The sequence below is a fragment of the Lissotriton helveticus genome, chromosome 8 (genome assembly GCF_964261635.1).
Source record: "Lissotriton helveticus chromosome 8, aLisHel1.1, whole genome shotgun sequence".
NCBI classification, from domain to species: Eukaryota; Metazoa; Chordata; class Amphibia; order Caudata; family Salamandridae; genus Lissotriton; species Lissotriton helveticus.
The window spans coordinates 1,693,265,625-1,693,280,728 of record NC_136069.1 but is presented as its reverse complement, the minus strand read 5'-3'; the positions used below and the strand labels follow the sequence as shown (position 1 = coordinate 1,693,280,728).

At 46.1% G+C, this 15,104-nt stretch overlaps 2 protein-coding genes across 2 annotated transcripts in view; one reads left to right on the top strand and one right to left on the bottom strand.

The window, feature by feature from the left end:
• Nucleotides 1–1,767, bottom strand: part of LOC144774117 (uncharacterized) — a 33,730-nt gene extending 31,963 nt beyond the window's left edge. The window contains exons 1-2 of the mRNA XM_078659142.1: nucleotides 1,546–1,767; nucleotides 533–674 (exon numbers count right to left, since the gene is read on the bottom strand). Coding sequence (XP_078515268.1) covers nucleotides 533–674; nucleotides 1,546–1,767 — 364 coding nt within the window. The remainder of the gene's footprint in view (nucleotides 1–532; nucleotides 675–1,545) is intronic.
• Nucleotides 1,768–2,634: 867 nt separating this feature from the next.
• The window catches only part of LOC144774116 (vomeronasal type-2 receptor 26-like), a 62,573-nt gene continuing 50,103 nt past the window's right edge, over nucleotides 2,635–15,104 (top strand). Inside the window, exons 1-4 of the mRNA XM_078659141.1 lie at nucleotides 2,635–3,043; nucleotides 12,087–12,129; nucleotides 12,560–12,851; nucleotides 13,874–14,716. Coding sequence (XP_078515267.1) covers nucleotides 2,635–3,043; nucleotides 12,087–12,129; nucleotides 12,560–12,851; nucleotides 13,874–14,716 — 1,587 coding nt within the window. The remainder of the gene's footprint in view (nucleotides 3,044–12,086; nucleotides 12,130–12,559; nucleotides 12,852–13,873; nucleotides 14,717–15,104) is intronic.

Here is a 15,104-nt window from a genome sequence, read left to right as displayed (position 1 = left end):
CAGTACTTATACCCACAGAGTTTGGAGAAGAACTACCCCAGGAAACTTTAGTGTTTTTGGCAATCCTAATATTCCTAGCATTTTTGCAGTGTTTACTGCCAATAACCACATGTATCACTGTTATGTATTCTTTGCTTTTCCTTCTCCAATTCCACAAACACTTTGCCTGTTTCGCCAAACCTTTCTTGCCCGATTGCACCCCAGCCAGTTTTTTTCAATTTGTGTTTTTTTCACTGTATTGGGGGCGGCCCTTGAGGTTAAGGACTCAACAGATTGGCTTGGAAGAGATATATCATATGACTTCAAATGGTCCTTAAAACTTCTAACATCCCTCCTTTTTTGATCTCTCTTTCTGCCCTCTAACCACAGTGAAGTAACAGTACACCTAAATACAATCCTTTTTTCCCCAAATACACTTCCTCTTCTCAGGACTAGATAGGGACATCTTGAAGCAAAGATCACACATTTATGAAATCAGTAGGGAGATTTATCTCATCTTGGGAAATGGACAATGGGCCATATTTGTCAATACCACCCTTTGGTGCTTCTCCTTCAGAAACATATTTAGCTCCATCCTTTAAAGATTTACTAATGGTTTCCTGCAGTTGGATAAGCTTAACATTTTGAGTGTTATTTAAGAGCAGAGCTTTTAACAGTCCCTGGAAAGTTACTTGCTGTAAAGAAAGAAGATTTAACATTGACAGATCTTGGGCAAAATCGTTAACATTTCCCAGGGAGTTATTGGAGTAAATCTCATTTCTTAATTCAGGTTTGTCTTGTTTGTCTTCATCAGTACTCCTCATGGGACCGACAGTGGATTCCTCAAGCTCCTCATGCTCAGCAAAAGATGCTGCAGATTGCTTACCGATTCAATCAATGCTAAACCAATCCCAGCTCCTGTCAAATGTATTGGGGACGATGATGATCTTGGGGTCTAGGTCCAGGAACCCTCCCTCTGGGCTTTGACCCCTTCTTTCATATTGGAGAGACCTAACAAATCCAGGCCCCAGAGCCTTGACCAGAACACTCAGGCAAGGAACATAAATGATCTACTTCACTCTCCTTAACCATTGGCAAAACAGCAACATCAGAATCACCTAGTGGACAAAACATCTCCCAAAAGTTGTTTTTTATCTAAAGCATCTAGGGGAAGAGAATCAAAAAGGGGAAATCTATTTTCAGTATTTTCAGCATCAACGTCGATTTTACTTTTGCTTTTTACCTCTCCTCTTCAATCGGTCAAGGTCTTAGGCTTGGGCTTCTGACTTTGAAGTGCCTTGCAACAAAATCTCATAAGGAAGATGGTAGTCCACCAACCAGCCTGATAGATGTCTGCCTGTGCCTTAAAACCTGAGTCTTATTTGCTTCTTAAGAGGAAGTGCCAGAATTAGTAATAGATATGATAGGTTCAGGCGAGGGAGTACTTACTGATGAACCTACAGTTGTTTGCAACCCCGGATCCATCACAGAAATAAATGACTTGTCCAAATGAGCTCGGGTTATTAAAGGCGAAGCACCATCATTAGACCCCACTTGAAGGCATACCTGAGCCACAGCCAAATGGGCAACCATGCTCTCCTGATAACCTCCAACAACAACATCAACACCACTTTTGATGGAGCATTTAAATGGATCACCGCCACTATTGACGAAGGTAGAATGAAGAGATAAGCTAGAAGTGTTTGTGACCCCAGCACCTTCCTTCATACAGTCCAGCATGTTAAGGCCTCCTTTCTCAGAAGGAGAAGTGGCAGCAAGTTCTATCATGTCAGGTGTTGATTTTCCTTGCAGCTGGTGGCGTTTAACACCCACCTCCTAGTAGCTCTTTACCTGCACGTATTTCAACTCTCACTGCAAATTGCAACAATCTGCCCTGTTTGCACTTCTGCTGCCACTTCCATTCCACCTAGATCTCAGCACACATTCTGCCATAAATGGCCTGCTCATTTCCACAGATTATGAGGTGAATTATGAGGTAAAAAACAAGGTTTTCCTTAGATTTTCCACATAGTCTAGCTGAAGCACAAATCCCAAGTATTTGCCTGACAAAGCAGCAAATATTGTCAGTCTTATCAATCCAGCTGCTCCTGATCTGATGTATGACACTAGAGGACACAGGAGGACACAAGGAGGGGAATATCAGGCAGAGCCACAGGGTACATGCTGCTCCTACTCACTAGAATGGCTGCTTCCACACCAGGGCTACCTGAACTGAAATCATCAATGTGCCCCCCTCCACTAGTTATCAGTAACTCTCACTAGTTTTCAGTGGTTCCGCTGATTTCCCTCATCACTTCACCTCCATGTTGCACTTATTAGGGCGGGATGAGGAATTTTGTGAAACACCACTCAACTTTGTTTGGCATCACTCGGTTCAACTTGGGACATTTGGGCTGATTAGGGTCACTTGCCGTTTCTCTTAAGGGGAGGGGCCGCTCCCAAGAGGGGGCAAAGAACAAAATCCCCCTATGCGTCGACCTCCACGTGACAACCTACACCACAACCAATCACTGGCTTGACCTTGTCTCCTGGGGGCCTCACCGATCCTCCTTGGCACACATGAACCAGCACTATGAACTGAACCCATCATGTCACAGTCCACAAGCCACTCAACCCTCCTCAGTCAGGCGAGAAATGCGTAATGAGCGGATTCCTCCTGCAGCCTGCAGTGAGCAGTGTTCCTATAACAAGCAGCCTCCTCAACAAGCAGCATCCTCTCTCAATGAACAGTGTCCTCTCATCAGCAGCATCTTCAACAAGCAGCGTCCTCAACAAGCAACATCCTCTCTCACTGAGCAGTGTCCTCTCATCAGCAGCATCTTCAACAAGCAGCGTCCTCAACAAGCAACATCCTCTCTCAATGAGCAGAGTCCTCTCATCAGTAGCATCTTCAACAAGCAGCGTCCTCTCACAACAAGTCTAGTAGCATCCGTCAATGAGCAGCGTCCTCTCAATGAACAGTATCCTTCCTCATCACCTAGTGTTGGAAGGATCTCAGTCTCTAATGTCATGGAAGATTACAAGGAATGCTGGATAGTCCCAGGTATTTAGGGAAAGCCTGCGGCCCTCCTCTCCATGGCATAGGCAGATAGCACCATCCAGCATTATAGGTCCGCATGGGGTCGATGGCTGTGCTGGTGTATGAACCCCATGGGGAACAGAAAATATCCACATCCTAATCTTCCTTGCATCTTTGACATTGGAAGAACTTGCTTATAGGTCTATCAATACCTTCAGGTCAGTGATATCCACTGGCCATTTGCTGGTTGATGTTCACCCAGTTGGGGAATATCCCTTGGAGAGGAAGCATTATAAGAGCATATGCCTTTCCCTTCCTCCGGAACCCAGATTTTCAGTTTTGTGGGACGTTAACATGGTTCATATTTTGTTCTTGTCTTGGCAATCCAATAAGTATCTCTCACACAAGGAGCTTTCAGCCAGGCTAGCTACTCTTCCCTGCCTCATCTCATTCAGGCATATCTCGGACATCAGAGCCCTGGACTTAACGTGTAGAGTATTTACTCAGGAACTTTTCAAATATCATGATGTACAAAATCTTGGTTGGTTACTTACCCTCTTTTTCCAGATTGCCCTAAGCTGCGTGTTGCCAGATGTGTAAAGAGGTTACGAGTCTATGATGGTAGACATCCATCTCCATGGAGAGAGACAGTTAACCACTTGGATGCTAATGACAAGGGTAACTCGTCATGGAGTGCCCATTCATTTCAATGAAAATTACATTAGGACCTTGGACATGCCATAGCATCCAAGTTGATAACCCTAAAGACACCATTCACAGCAGTCTCTTTGCCTCGCATTGCCCGATGGGTCAGTTGGGCCATTTATTAAGCCGGCATTGATACCAAGATATTTGGATCACATTCCGTCAGCGGAGCTATGGCGTCAAAAGCATTCTCTCTTGGGGCCCGTATGGAGCATATCCGCAATGTGACGGACTGGTCTTCATACTCTACCTTTACATGGTTCTATTTCAAGTCATTCCTGAGTATTGCTTCACTGGTGGTGGGTAAGCGTTGAACCAGTGTAATCTTCACCTCTGGCCCTGACATAGGTTTCAACATTTTCTAGCTATCATAAAGGAAAGGACCCAGATGCCAGGATTAACCCCTCCTTGGAAACAATAGGTTACACAAAGGTGAGTATATATTTTACTCTCTTTTTGTTACTTGGAGTCATAAGGTTCTTCTTTACATTTGAATCATTGTTGACCTTTGCTGGACAAGTTGTAAGAATGTTCTGGTTACAGTCTCGTACATATTCGTTCTTTTCTTCTAGAATCTGATGATTTGAAGCAGGAATAAAGATGTAATTATCTGTCTGCAGTCGTAGGAAGAAAAAGGAGGTGGCAACATCAATAAGGGACTAGGGTGGAGTCCTAGCCTAATCTGATTGGACAATGCAAATGGCAGAACTATTTTACTTTTCCCCTAAGTGTTTTAGAAAGTGAAGTCTTTTGTTGTTGTTTATCTAATGGCTGCTGTTGAATAGGGCCCTGGCCTAATCTGATTGCACAATGCATATGGTTGAACTGTTCAACTTTTTCTCCAAGCGTTATGAGAGATTAAGGGCCATATTCTCAAGGAGTTATCACCGAGTTATCGGCAATTTATCGCAACCAAAGTCATGGTAAAATTATCACCCCATTCACAAGCTGGTACTAACAGTCCATAGCACCAGTTCACCTGCAATAGAATCCAAAAAAACATTGCCACAGATGACCCCGGCAACTATTACTACTGTAATGCAGAGTAGGTGTTCCTGTGCCAAAAGCCGCGACAACACCTCTCCGCAACATTCTCAACGACCAGCCAGATAGGCAATAAGAACACAAAACATGCATTAAGGCTCATTAGCAGCAGGAAAATAACACCTGCTCTGACCCGGTGTAAAGTCAGACGACAGCATGCACCACAAAAGGGAGCCGGACCCAGAGCAACACCTGAAGGGCAACAGATGCCATAGAGCCAACGATCATGCAGAGCAGAGCCCCAACAGGGCCACAACACCCACCGCCACCACACCCCATCACCCCTCCCCCAGACCAACACTGAGGCTGCGCAGACAAAGACAGCGACCCTCAGAAAATGCACCAACCTCACAGACCCAACCCCAGAGAATGTCATTGCCCACTACATGCTCGAAGGGACAACCATCCTCCGCATCCTGACCAACATTGCCCACAGGCTGACTGTGCCAACAGAGCGGGCAACCAACATCCAATCTCAGACAAAGCTGCTGCCTGTGCCGCACGTGTCGGACTCTGATACCCTCCAACCAACAACTGCATGAGACGGAGGAGTCACACAGCCAGCCCAATTAAAAGACCCTCACAACGGCCATGGATGACACCACCAGCTTGGTACCCCACTGTCTATACTTCCCCCACACTGTGCAGGAACAGCTGGAGACCAAGCAAGGCATCAACACCACAGCTGGCTTCCCGCAACACTGCACACAATAACCGCAACAGAAAGCGCATGTATCACACCAATGTGCAGGCAATAGTGGACCACCAGGGAATCACCACCAATGCCGATGCCAACCACCCAGGCAGTGTGCATGATTCATACATCTTCTGCCAGTTCATCATTAACCCGCGCTATATCAATGGCATCCACAGAAATGCACCCCTCGTTGGCAAATACCAAATGAACACAACACACACTTCAACTCCACAATCATGCAACTCACAGCACTGGAAATGCACATGACACAAGCTCACATGCAACATGCCGAAAAACGTGCCCACCTACCAGACACGACAGCACAACTCACTCAGGGAACCGGGCCCAGCCATGTACATCAGCCATCAACGGCATGGCACCTCAGCCACACAATAGCAGAATGTGGGAAGAGGTGAGGACCAGGCATGTGTGAAGGAGGCAAGTGAACGATGAAGAAGAATGTACAGAATGCCAAGTGTGGCGTGGATGTGCTGGCCACTCTGCAGTATTCAGACCACAGACAGATCCATGTCGACATACACTCCTGGTGTTTGAAGTGTACTGGACAGTGGAAGCAACCATGTCACCCCAGCCAGTGTGGAAGAATTCAGAAATGTAGCTTCGTAATTCCCCCCGTAAGCTCTGGGCATTGTCCTCTTCTGGAATGGCCAACGTCTCTGCCAAGGCGGCGCTGTCACCCCGCCACGAGGCTAATGCTGTAGCTGTGATCCTGCGATTCTGTGCGCCTGTGGCAGCCCAGGCTGAGGGTGCCCGAAGCAGTCTTGCCCGCCCCTTCGCACCCAGCCCTCAATGTTCACCTGCCAACACCTCTCCACCTTTTTAACTAGGCAGTTTACCCACGGAATTAAATTAGTTTAGGACTAACTGACCTATTTTAACTCACTCACCCCTACATCTACACTCACTAGGCCCCTCACCCCCACTGCACCCACCGGCAGGAACAAAAGATCCCCAATAAAGAGCCCCGGTTTCGGGTGCCCGTCAGGTATTGCAGCGCCGACCTGACGAGGGGCAGGCTCAAATGATGAAGCATGACACCTAGCTTGCTGGGTGTGTGAGAGCCCTAGTTCCGAAAGGAGAATTCCCCCTCCTTCATGCACACGCCAGTGGTCTCTTTTGAGACCCTTGTACCGGTTCCTATTACCCATTTTAACTACTAGAGAGGAACTCCGTACCATTCTTTGCAATAAACCTGCCAACACTGGCATGTGTCAAAGAGGGCCCACCACGTGCCGGAGCAGGCTCCAAGGCCGAGGCCTGTGACCGTGGCAGCCTCCTTAGACCATCAACGCCTCTGCAACACAGGCCCGCAGTACTCCTTTCACGTTGACGTACTTCACCGGCAGACACAAAGGACAAGTAGGTCACACATTTGAAACTGAGTCTTGATTACACCATGGCAGAGAACAGTAATTGTGGCAGAGTCTATGTCACTATACTCCCTTTGATTAGTGGCGCCTCCTAGTCTATGCATTGCATTACAACCACAAGTGCATGTGGGCCCACGCGGACTTTGACCCTCAGCCTATGCTGCGCTACAGTAGGCCACACAATTGGAACTGAGCATCGATTTTTCAAAAGCAGAGTACATATCATTGCACACAAGGAGAGGCGTAAGAGGACGAAGCGTTGCAGTAGTGAGGAAAAAAAGATCATTGTTACGGAGGTGATCGTACACTACCAGCAACTGCCCTGGTGTCACTAACTTTGTGCACCTCTAGCATATGACATGAGGCAGTGGTCCACTGCTGACCGCTGCCTCTGGCCTGCACTGCTGTCCAGTAGGTCACAGAGTCTTGATTTAGCAATGGCGGAGTTCATATCAGTGTACCGGCATCATCGCAGACTGCATTCCCTCTCAGTCCCAGTGCCTATAAGTCTGTACCCCAATATTCATGGACACACTCTGGTTGAACTTTGGTGCCGTCTGGGTCTATGGACTAGGGGGTAGTTTTCATCCTCATTTTGCCACCAATTCGCCGCCTCCCATTTGGTGGCAAAAACGAGGCTGTAGCATTCCACTGCTCAATTTGCTGATTCCGGACAACTTCTGCCCTCTGCATCATCCCCTGGAGGATACCTTCCACTGTCCCCTGCAACCCTCAGCCACATTCACCTAGGACATCGATGAGGACCAGCTCAGTCCACGTGGCCCTACCTCAGTGAACCGCAAGTTACCCTCCATTGGCAGTGCGCCTGTGTCCTGGCTGTAGTGAATCCGGGGCCACTAACTGTGTAGCTCAAGTCAGGGACATTTCTTCTGAGATATTGGATGTTCTCTGAGACGATGGCCTTGGGGTCATCAACGCCATGTGTCTGTGGCCCTGCGCAGTGCACTGCCTCCAGCCTCAACTGCGGTCCATCAGGGCTCACACATCAAATCGAGTCCCGACCGACCCGGATGATGCATGATCGCACGAGGCACATGCCACCACCGCCAGGACTACCTCCAACCGCCATCTGCCAGAATCAAAACAGTGGTCCTGACAGACTAACGGAGTTGCTCAAACCTGTCATGGAGGCCATCCTTTGCCTGATACCCTGCTCAGCACTCCAGGTGCCACTAACTCAGTGCAACGCAAGCCATCTTCCGTTACTGATTGAGTTTTGTGCTGTGGAGAGGTTACGCAGCAATGTCACCTCAGTCAGTGTAGGAGACCTGGGATGACGATGACGAAGATGATGCTAGTGTAACCTACCCCACTGCAGCTGCATCAGGACTATCCTGAAGGGTCCCAATCCTAGATAATCCATTCACATGTGCATGCTCAGCTTTAGTGCCCCAACCTCAGTGCAATGCAATTCTCTGACACTTATGTTTGCATGTTGGGTGTCCTCTGTACTTGCTCCGTATACCACCATGATGCTTCGCAGTTGTTCATGTCATGCTGGTGTTTTCTGTTTCCTTTGTAATGGTGTTCACTGTACAAGTTGTTACCAGCATCCAACCACTCCGTGTGTGCTGGCTCACACTCACCCCACACCCATCCAGCTTAGGCGTCACTGTACATGTGACCCTGCCAATAAAGGGGCAGTGCGCACGTGCCCGTAGCCAGTTCCATGTACTATCTGCGTGTGTCTGTATGGTTATGATGTCTGCATGTGGGCCCAGACCCTTCAAGATTACTATGTGCTGTGTACAGTGGATGCAACCATGTCACCGCAGGCAGCGGGTAAAACCTTGGACATGTAGCTTTGTCGTCCCCACTCAATACGTAAGAGTAGTGGGCTGGGCCGCCATACCCAGGTCCAGCGCAGGTGTGTGGCTGATCATAGCAGGGCTCTGGGCGTGGTTCAGTACAGGAAAGGTGCAAATGCATATGTCTCTGTCACAGTGCGGGTCTCCTTTGTGGTGTGTAGGTAGTCTCTGAAGAGAATTAGACACCCACATATGTGATCTCGATCGTCTTTCATGTGTTCGGACCCCACCCGCACCTGTTCAGCCACCTCCTATGGCATTCTGACACCTGGCATTATGATGCCATGTGTGGCTTGGTGAAGTGTTGGGAGCCAGGCGTGGTGGCAATTGCTTCCTGCTGTGTGGTCTGTGCAGGGAATGGGCCCTCCTCTATGTAGCTTGGTTTCCCTGCTCCTGGGAGTGGTTTGCCTAGGATGTCCATGAGCTGCTGCAGGGCATCGATGTAAAGGTTTTGGTGGTCCTCTCCAGCATCACTGACGAGCTGTGTGAACTGCTCTACTGGTGTTCCTGTGTGCCCCTCTGAAATGTGAAGGGGAGATGCATGTTGACATTGTGTTGTGTTGGCGCATTGTTCATGGTTACATGCAGACTGTATGACAGTGTACATGTTGACTATTTGGGAGGTGCTGGATTTTGATGGTGGACAGTGTACATTTGGACTACAGGACAGATGTGGAGTTGTACGTGTACATTTCCATCTCAAGGATTCCTACTCTGTCAGATGTAGTTGGCCTGTTTCAATGCATGTATGGACCCAGTTGTATCCTCTGTTCTGCGGTGGCAGAGTTGCACATTGTACCCTATTGTCGTCGATGTGGATGTGCTGTTGTTGCTATGTGCGTGTGCTGCAGAGTGCCAAGGGTATCAGGGGCATGATCCAGGCTCATTGTGGGTGCAGTGTGCTAGACATTGTTGTGCATGTGTGCCATTGTTCCCATCTCCCCCTGTCTCCCCTGTCCCTGGTCATTCCTCACCTTTTTGATGTCGTGGCAGGTCCTATCGAGCTGTATCCGGACTCCCAGCTCCTTGCACGATCTCCACACTGATAACTGTGGCCTCCAGCTCCTCCTGTTGTGCAGGACTCACACCTCCTGTTGCCGTAGCTGCCTTCCTGTTGGCAGATGCTTTATGTCTGGTTTAGATTTTGCATCATGTCAGTGCCTCTTGGCCTCCTCCACTGGCCTCCTCAACACTCCAACTGCATTCAGAGTAGTGTAATTGTGGGTCAGTTGCTGGGGGTGTTCTTTCACCTCTGTGAAGCTGGTCTGGTTTGCCTGTGGACTGCACCCCGTCTTCCTCTCCCTCTTCTCGTTGGCCTACCCCTACCCCGTTATTCCTTGCTAGTAGTCTGTGGGGCTTGTGGGGTTCACATTGGCCTCTGCACTCAGTCAGGTTGCATCCATGTTTCTACTCACGTTGGCTTGTTTTTGCTGTGTTGTGTTTGTAGCTTTTATAGTGCATTTTCCAGCCAGAACCATGGGGTGTGCAGGCCTGCCGCTGGGTTTCACTGCTTTTCGTATCACCATTGGCCTCATTGCAAGTTTTCTTGCGTTCGTGTTTCGCATTTTTGTGGCGTAGTGTTGATTTTAATGCTGTCATTTGACGCGTTATCTGGAGACTATCCCATGGTACCGCCGTGTTGTGAATACTTAGGTAACACAGCGTAATTTTCCTGCGATGGACTGCCATGTAGAAGGTTACATTAAGTTACTTTTGAGATGGTTATCACACGTTCTTATGAATATGCCCCTAAGTATTTTGTTGTTGTTTATCTAATCGCTGCTGTTGAATACAGTGTGGAAGGAACAGTCTAATCCTCTCCTCCTTGATAAAATTGAAACTTTCTGTTACAATAGCTAGCACATTTTCATTCTTATTGCTGTAGAATATCAAGGTAATTTCGGACTTCAATTATTGGAAACTGAACTCATAGCTTAAACAAGCAAGGACAATTAAAAAGGAAATAGAAAGGACTGAAAACAACTTTGCAAAGTAAAGTATTGAGTCACCAACCCTGGCACTGAAATGCACTTCTCTTTGGGTGGGTGTGCCAATGTAATCAAGCAAAATGACATCAATTACAGGGCCTCTGACCCCACCAGAACATTGCTGAGACTTAGGACATTCTGCCAGGAAGAAGAGCTGCTGCGCTGTAGGAGAACTCCCACTCCATTAATTTGCTTTGTTGTGTTGGCCTGCTGCCTGCACATTGCTGTTCAGTTGGAGGGACTGACAATTTGCTAAATTATATTGCTGTGTTGGCCTCCTGCCTCCTGCCTGGAAGTGAGAAGGACTAGATCTGCTCTCTACACCTTGAATCTAAGTTTCTCCCAGGGCTTGTTTGCTTGCCTCATGTTGCTGAAGTCTCAAGGATGTTAAGAATGCCACCTTTTATCTTCAACACAGCACTTAGACTTTACTTGCTGTAAGTATTGCTCTGCCAAATGGTGTCAATCCAGCCCAGGGTCCTTGGAAGTGAGCTTAAAGTGCTGCATCTGACAAGAAGCTGCGCTTCAAAATGGTAGCGCCAATGTGAACCTACATATTGTGTGCTGCAAGATCAGGATTGAGGCTACATCATTGTTGCGAGGTCTGGGACCGGCGCATCACAATTATCAAAGCTGCATTGCCTCCGGAATCAACCCATTAGGAACTTATACATCCAGCTATAATGTGGAGAAGATTACCCCTTTGCCTCCAGTGTGGATTAACTCAGCTCATCACCTTCAGAACAGTCGCACTCTGCAATCTGTGCATTGCACAGCTTTGATGCATTGCCACTACTGCTTGAAGAAATTCGGTGGAACATCAACTCTATGGTGAACATCGATTCATCGCACCCCGCATTTCATTCTGTGACAAGGGATTAAGATACTTTGCTCATCGGGCCCTGCCTGGGTCCTGTAGCTGGCATGCACTCCATCACAGGTTGCTTGAACTCTTGACTTTGTCTCGGTCCAGCGAGACCCTGTTTACCCCCTTAAGCACTATTTATTTCTAAGTACTATTTTCACACTCATTTATTTTCAATTCATATATTGACTTCTACAATTTGGAGTTTTGTTTTTTTGTTCTTATTTTGTTCAGAATATACTAATCTATTTTTCTAAACTGGTGTGGAGTCTTTTTGTGGTGATTTCACTGTGTTACTGTTGGCTGTGTTGCACAAATACTTTACACAATATCTCTTAATTTAAGCTGGCCTGTTCTGTGCCAAGCTACCAGAGAGTGAGCACAGGTTATGTTTTGCTGTCTATCTGACTTACCGTGACTAGGAATGTGGTTCTTGCTTGGACAGGGTGTATACCCTGCCAACCGGAAACCCAATTTCTATCAGGATTCCAAATAAGATCCATATTCGCAATTCTTCATTTGTCAACCCTATATTCATGTGTTTTCAGCAACAGCACAACTTCCTGTTTGCCATGACTTTGTGCCTCTACTGTAACACTAATCTGTATGCACAAAAACAATCCCACACAAGTTATTTGAAATATCACATTTTCCCTCTACCCAGCAAAATGTAGGGTACCCCTTACATATTTTGATACAATATGATCTGAAATGCTTGGTGAAAATAACATTGATAAAATGTTTAGGTGGCCAGTGTTAAATTTGAAAGGTGTAACATTCACAATAAATGAAAACAAGATCCATTGCCCCAATGACCATGATGTTTGCACATCACAGGAAGACACTTTAGTCTTCCACAATAAGCTGCCCAAGAGCTTCATCTGTAGCAACCTAACAGCACACCATGGCCTTTGTCTCAATGCCCTTTGATTATGTTATAGATATTCAATTTGCCTGTGTATGAGCCGACATATTTGCTATTACCTGATGTCATCAATCTCGTATTCTTTTGACCCCACAGGTTTATCATTCGATATTACCGAGACCTGCTGGCCATGCTTTTTGCCATTGAGGAAATTAATCGCACGCCCGACTTGTTGTCAAACATTACGTTGGGTTTCCGGATTGTCGATACCTGCGCATCTCAAAGTAGAGCCATTCAAGGGCTCTTAGAAGAGCTCTCAGGGAAGTCTGACCCAATGCCGGGGTACAACTGCAATTTAAAATCAATACCAGTAGGACTTGTTGGAGAAATGCTGTCATCCACATCTATTTCACTATCCAGAATTTCAGGACCTTTCCATTTCCCAGTGGTAAGCAGGGTGCATGGAGCAGCTGAATACATAATTATAGGACAAGATAGATTATTGATGGCTCACACAACCCAAACAGAGGACTTGCAGTTCATCATCATTTCATAACTTTATTTCGATTTCACAAAGAAATCATAAAAGTATACATCAATATAAAACACCAGCTACAATAAAACCATTGCAGTTCACTAAAGAGCTCCATTTTATAGCAATCTATGTGGATGTTCAAATGTAGACCTTCTTAGAAGCCAACATGTAACGGATTATGGACCATTATGTATGTCCTTTAGGGACATATACCGGACCTGTATATATGTCCATGAGGGACATATACCAAGCTACAGAGGGGGACATAATATCCCCTAGAGCAGCACAATACACTTTGTTTTAACAATGACAGAGGGATCCCCCTAATAAATAGTACCCACTCTCCCTCCAGGAATTTTTTAACACACAACTTTAGACTTAACTGCCACTTACACCCATGCACCCAAACGGCTTCTCAGCAAAAGATCTCCGATAAAGAGACCCTTCGGGGGACCCGTAGGGTGTGTGAGGGCATTAAAATGAGGACACACTGTCCCCCACAGCAGGAGTAGCACACAAAAACAAGTTTCTTCCTCTTTTATCCTCTACAAGTGACTCCCTTTGTCGACTTGTTACTTTTTGGGAACAAGGGTCACTGGACCTAATAATCAGCTCCTAGTGCCCCCTCTCTATACATAGGATAGCTTAATAATCAGGCAGGTTAACCATATACTGGAGTCCTAACAAGGCTGGACTGGTAGGTCTCATTAAATCCACATGAGTAACAAAAATCAAAAATACAAAAAGTCTTCCTTATTCAACTAACCAAGGTGAGATCAAAAGAATCACAGGATTTTGCCTTTTCTTCACTGTCCAGGCTGTAAACCAGAATACCCAGAGTTGTTGTTGGGGGTAGAGGGCAGTTTAATTCACACATGTTGTTAGAAACTGATTGTGTGAAATGAAATCAAATCTTAACATTCCTTCCACTACAGATCAGCTATGGATCATTTCTCTCTACGCTAAGCGACAAGCTACAGTTTCCATCTTTTCTGCGCACAGTGCCAAGCAACACCTTTCAGATGATGGTCTTGGCACAGTTAATGAAATTCTTCGGCTGGACATGGATTGGGATGATCATCTCTGACGATGAGCTGGGAATGGTGGGGGGACAATCCTTAAAAGGATTGATTGAGAAGAATGGGGGTTGTGTTGCATTCATGGAAAAAATCCATCTAAGCTACTCTACAGCCAAGCTCGCCAAGGTTATTGAAATCGCCAAGAGACATACTGTGAAAGTAATCATTGTTCACAGCCCTGAGGTCCACATGAAGAAGGTCATGGAGGTCTTCTTTGCACTGAATGTGATGGATAAAGTCTTTGTCTTCTCTGCATCCTTCACATTTTCTCATGCACTGTTCCCCAGGCACACCTGGACACTCTTCAATGGATCTCTAATACTGAACCTCCATTTCTCACAGATGCCAGGCTTTGAGTGGTTTCTTACCAACCTAAATCCATTGCAAGATTCCAATATTGAATTTATTAAACTCTTCTGGGAGGAAGCCTTCAACTGCAAGTGGCCAGGATCTAACACAACTGAGATAATGACGGAGATGGAGAACAGTGGAATCCAGGTTTCTTGCTCAGAGAACCAGACATTACATACAATGGGAGCTTTTCTATTTGAATTTAATGATCTCAGTATGTCATACCACATCTACAAGGCAGTGTATGCCCTTGCCCATGCTGTGAACTCATTGATATCCTGTAAACCTGGACAAGGACCATTCATTCATAGTGATTGTGCTGATATGAATAACTTTCAACCTTGGCAGGTAAATAAGTGATAAGAATATCTATCGCAATAGGTCATGAATGTCTTAATGTCTCCATTTATAGCTTATGTGAGTCTTGATATTTACTATGGGTCTTTAAACAGCAGTGTTATTATTAAGCTTTGCTTAAAATCTAATTCTTGGCATCCTAGCTTTAGTGAAAATTTCCACTATCAAATTACATGTCAGTTTACTATCAGTGAAAATTGTCAAATGTTTGTTTCACTAATAACTTTGGCACCGTTTGATGAATCTTCTCGAACATTCAAAAAATGAAGTTCATCCACCTTTCTGGAAAGTTTAAGTGTGGAGGAATGTTAAGAAGGGTGTGGTGCACCTTTTACAAAACTTACCCTGGTGCTGTGATCTACCCCTGTCCAATAAGTGA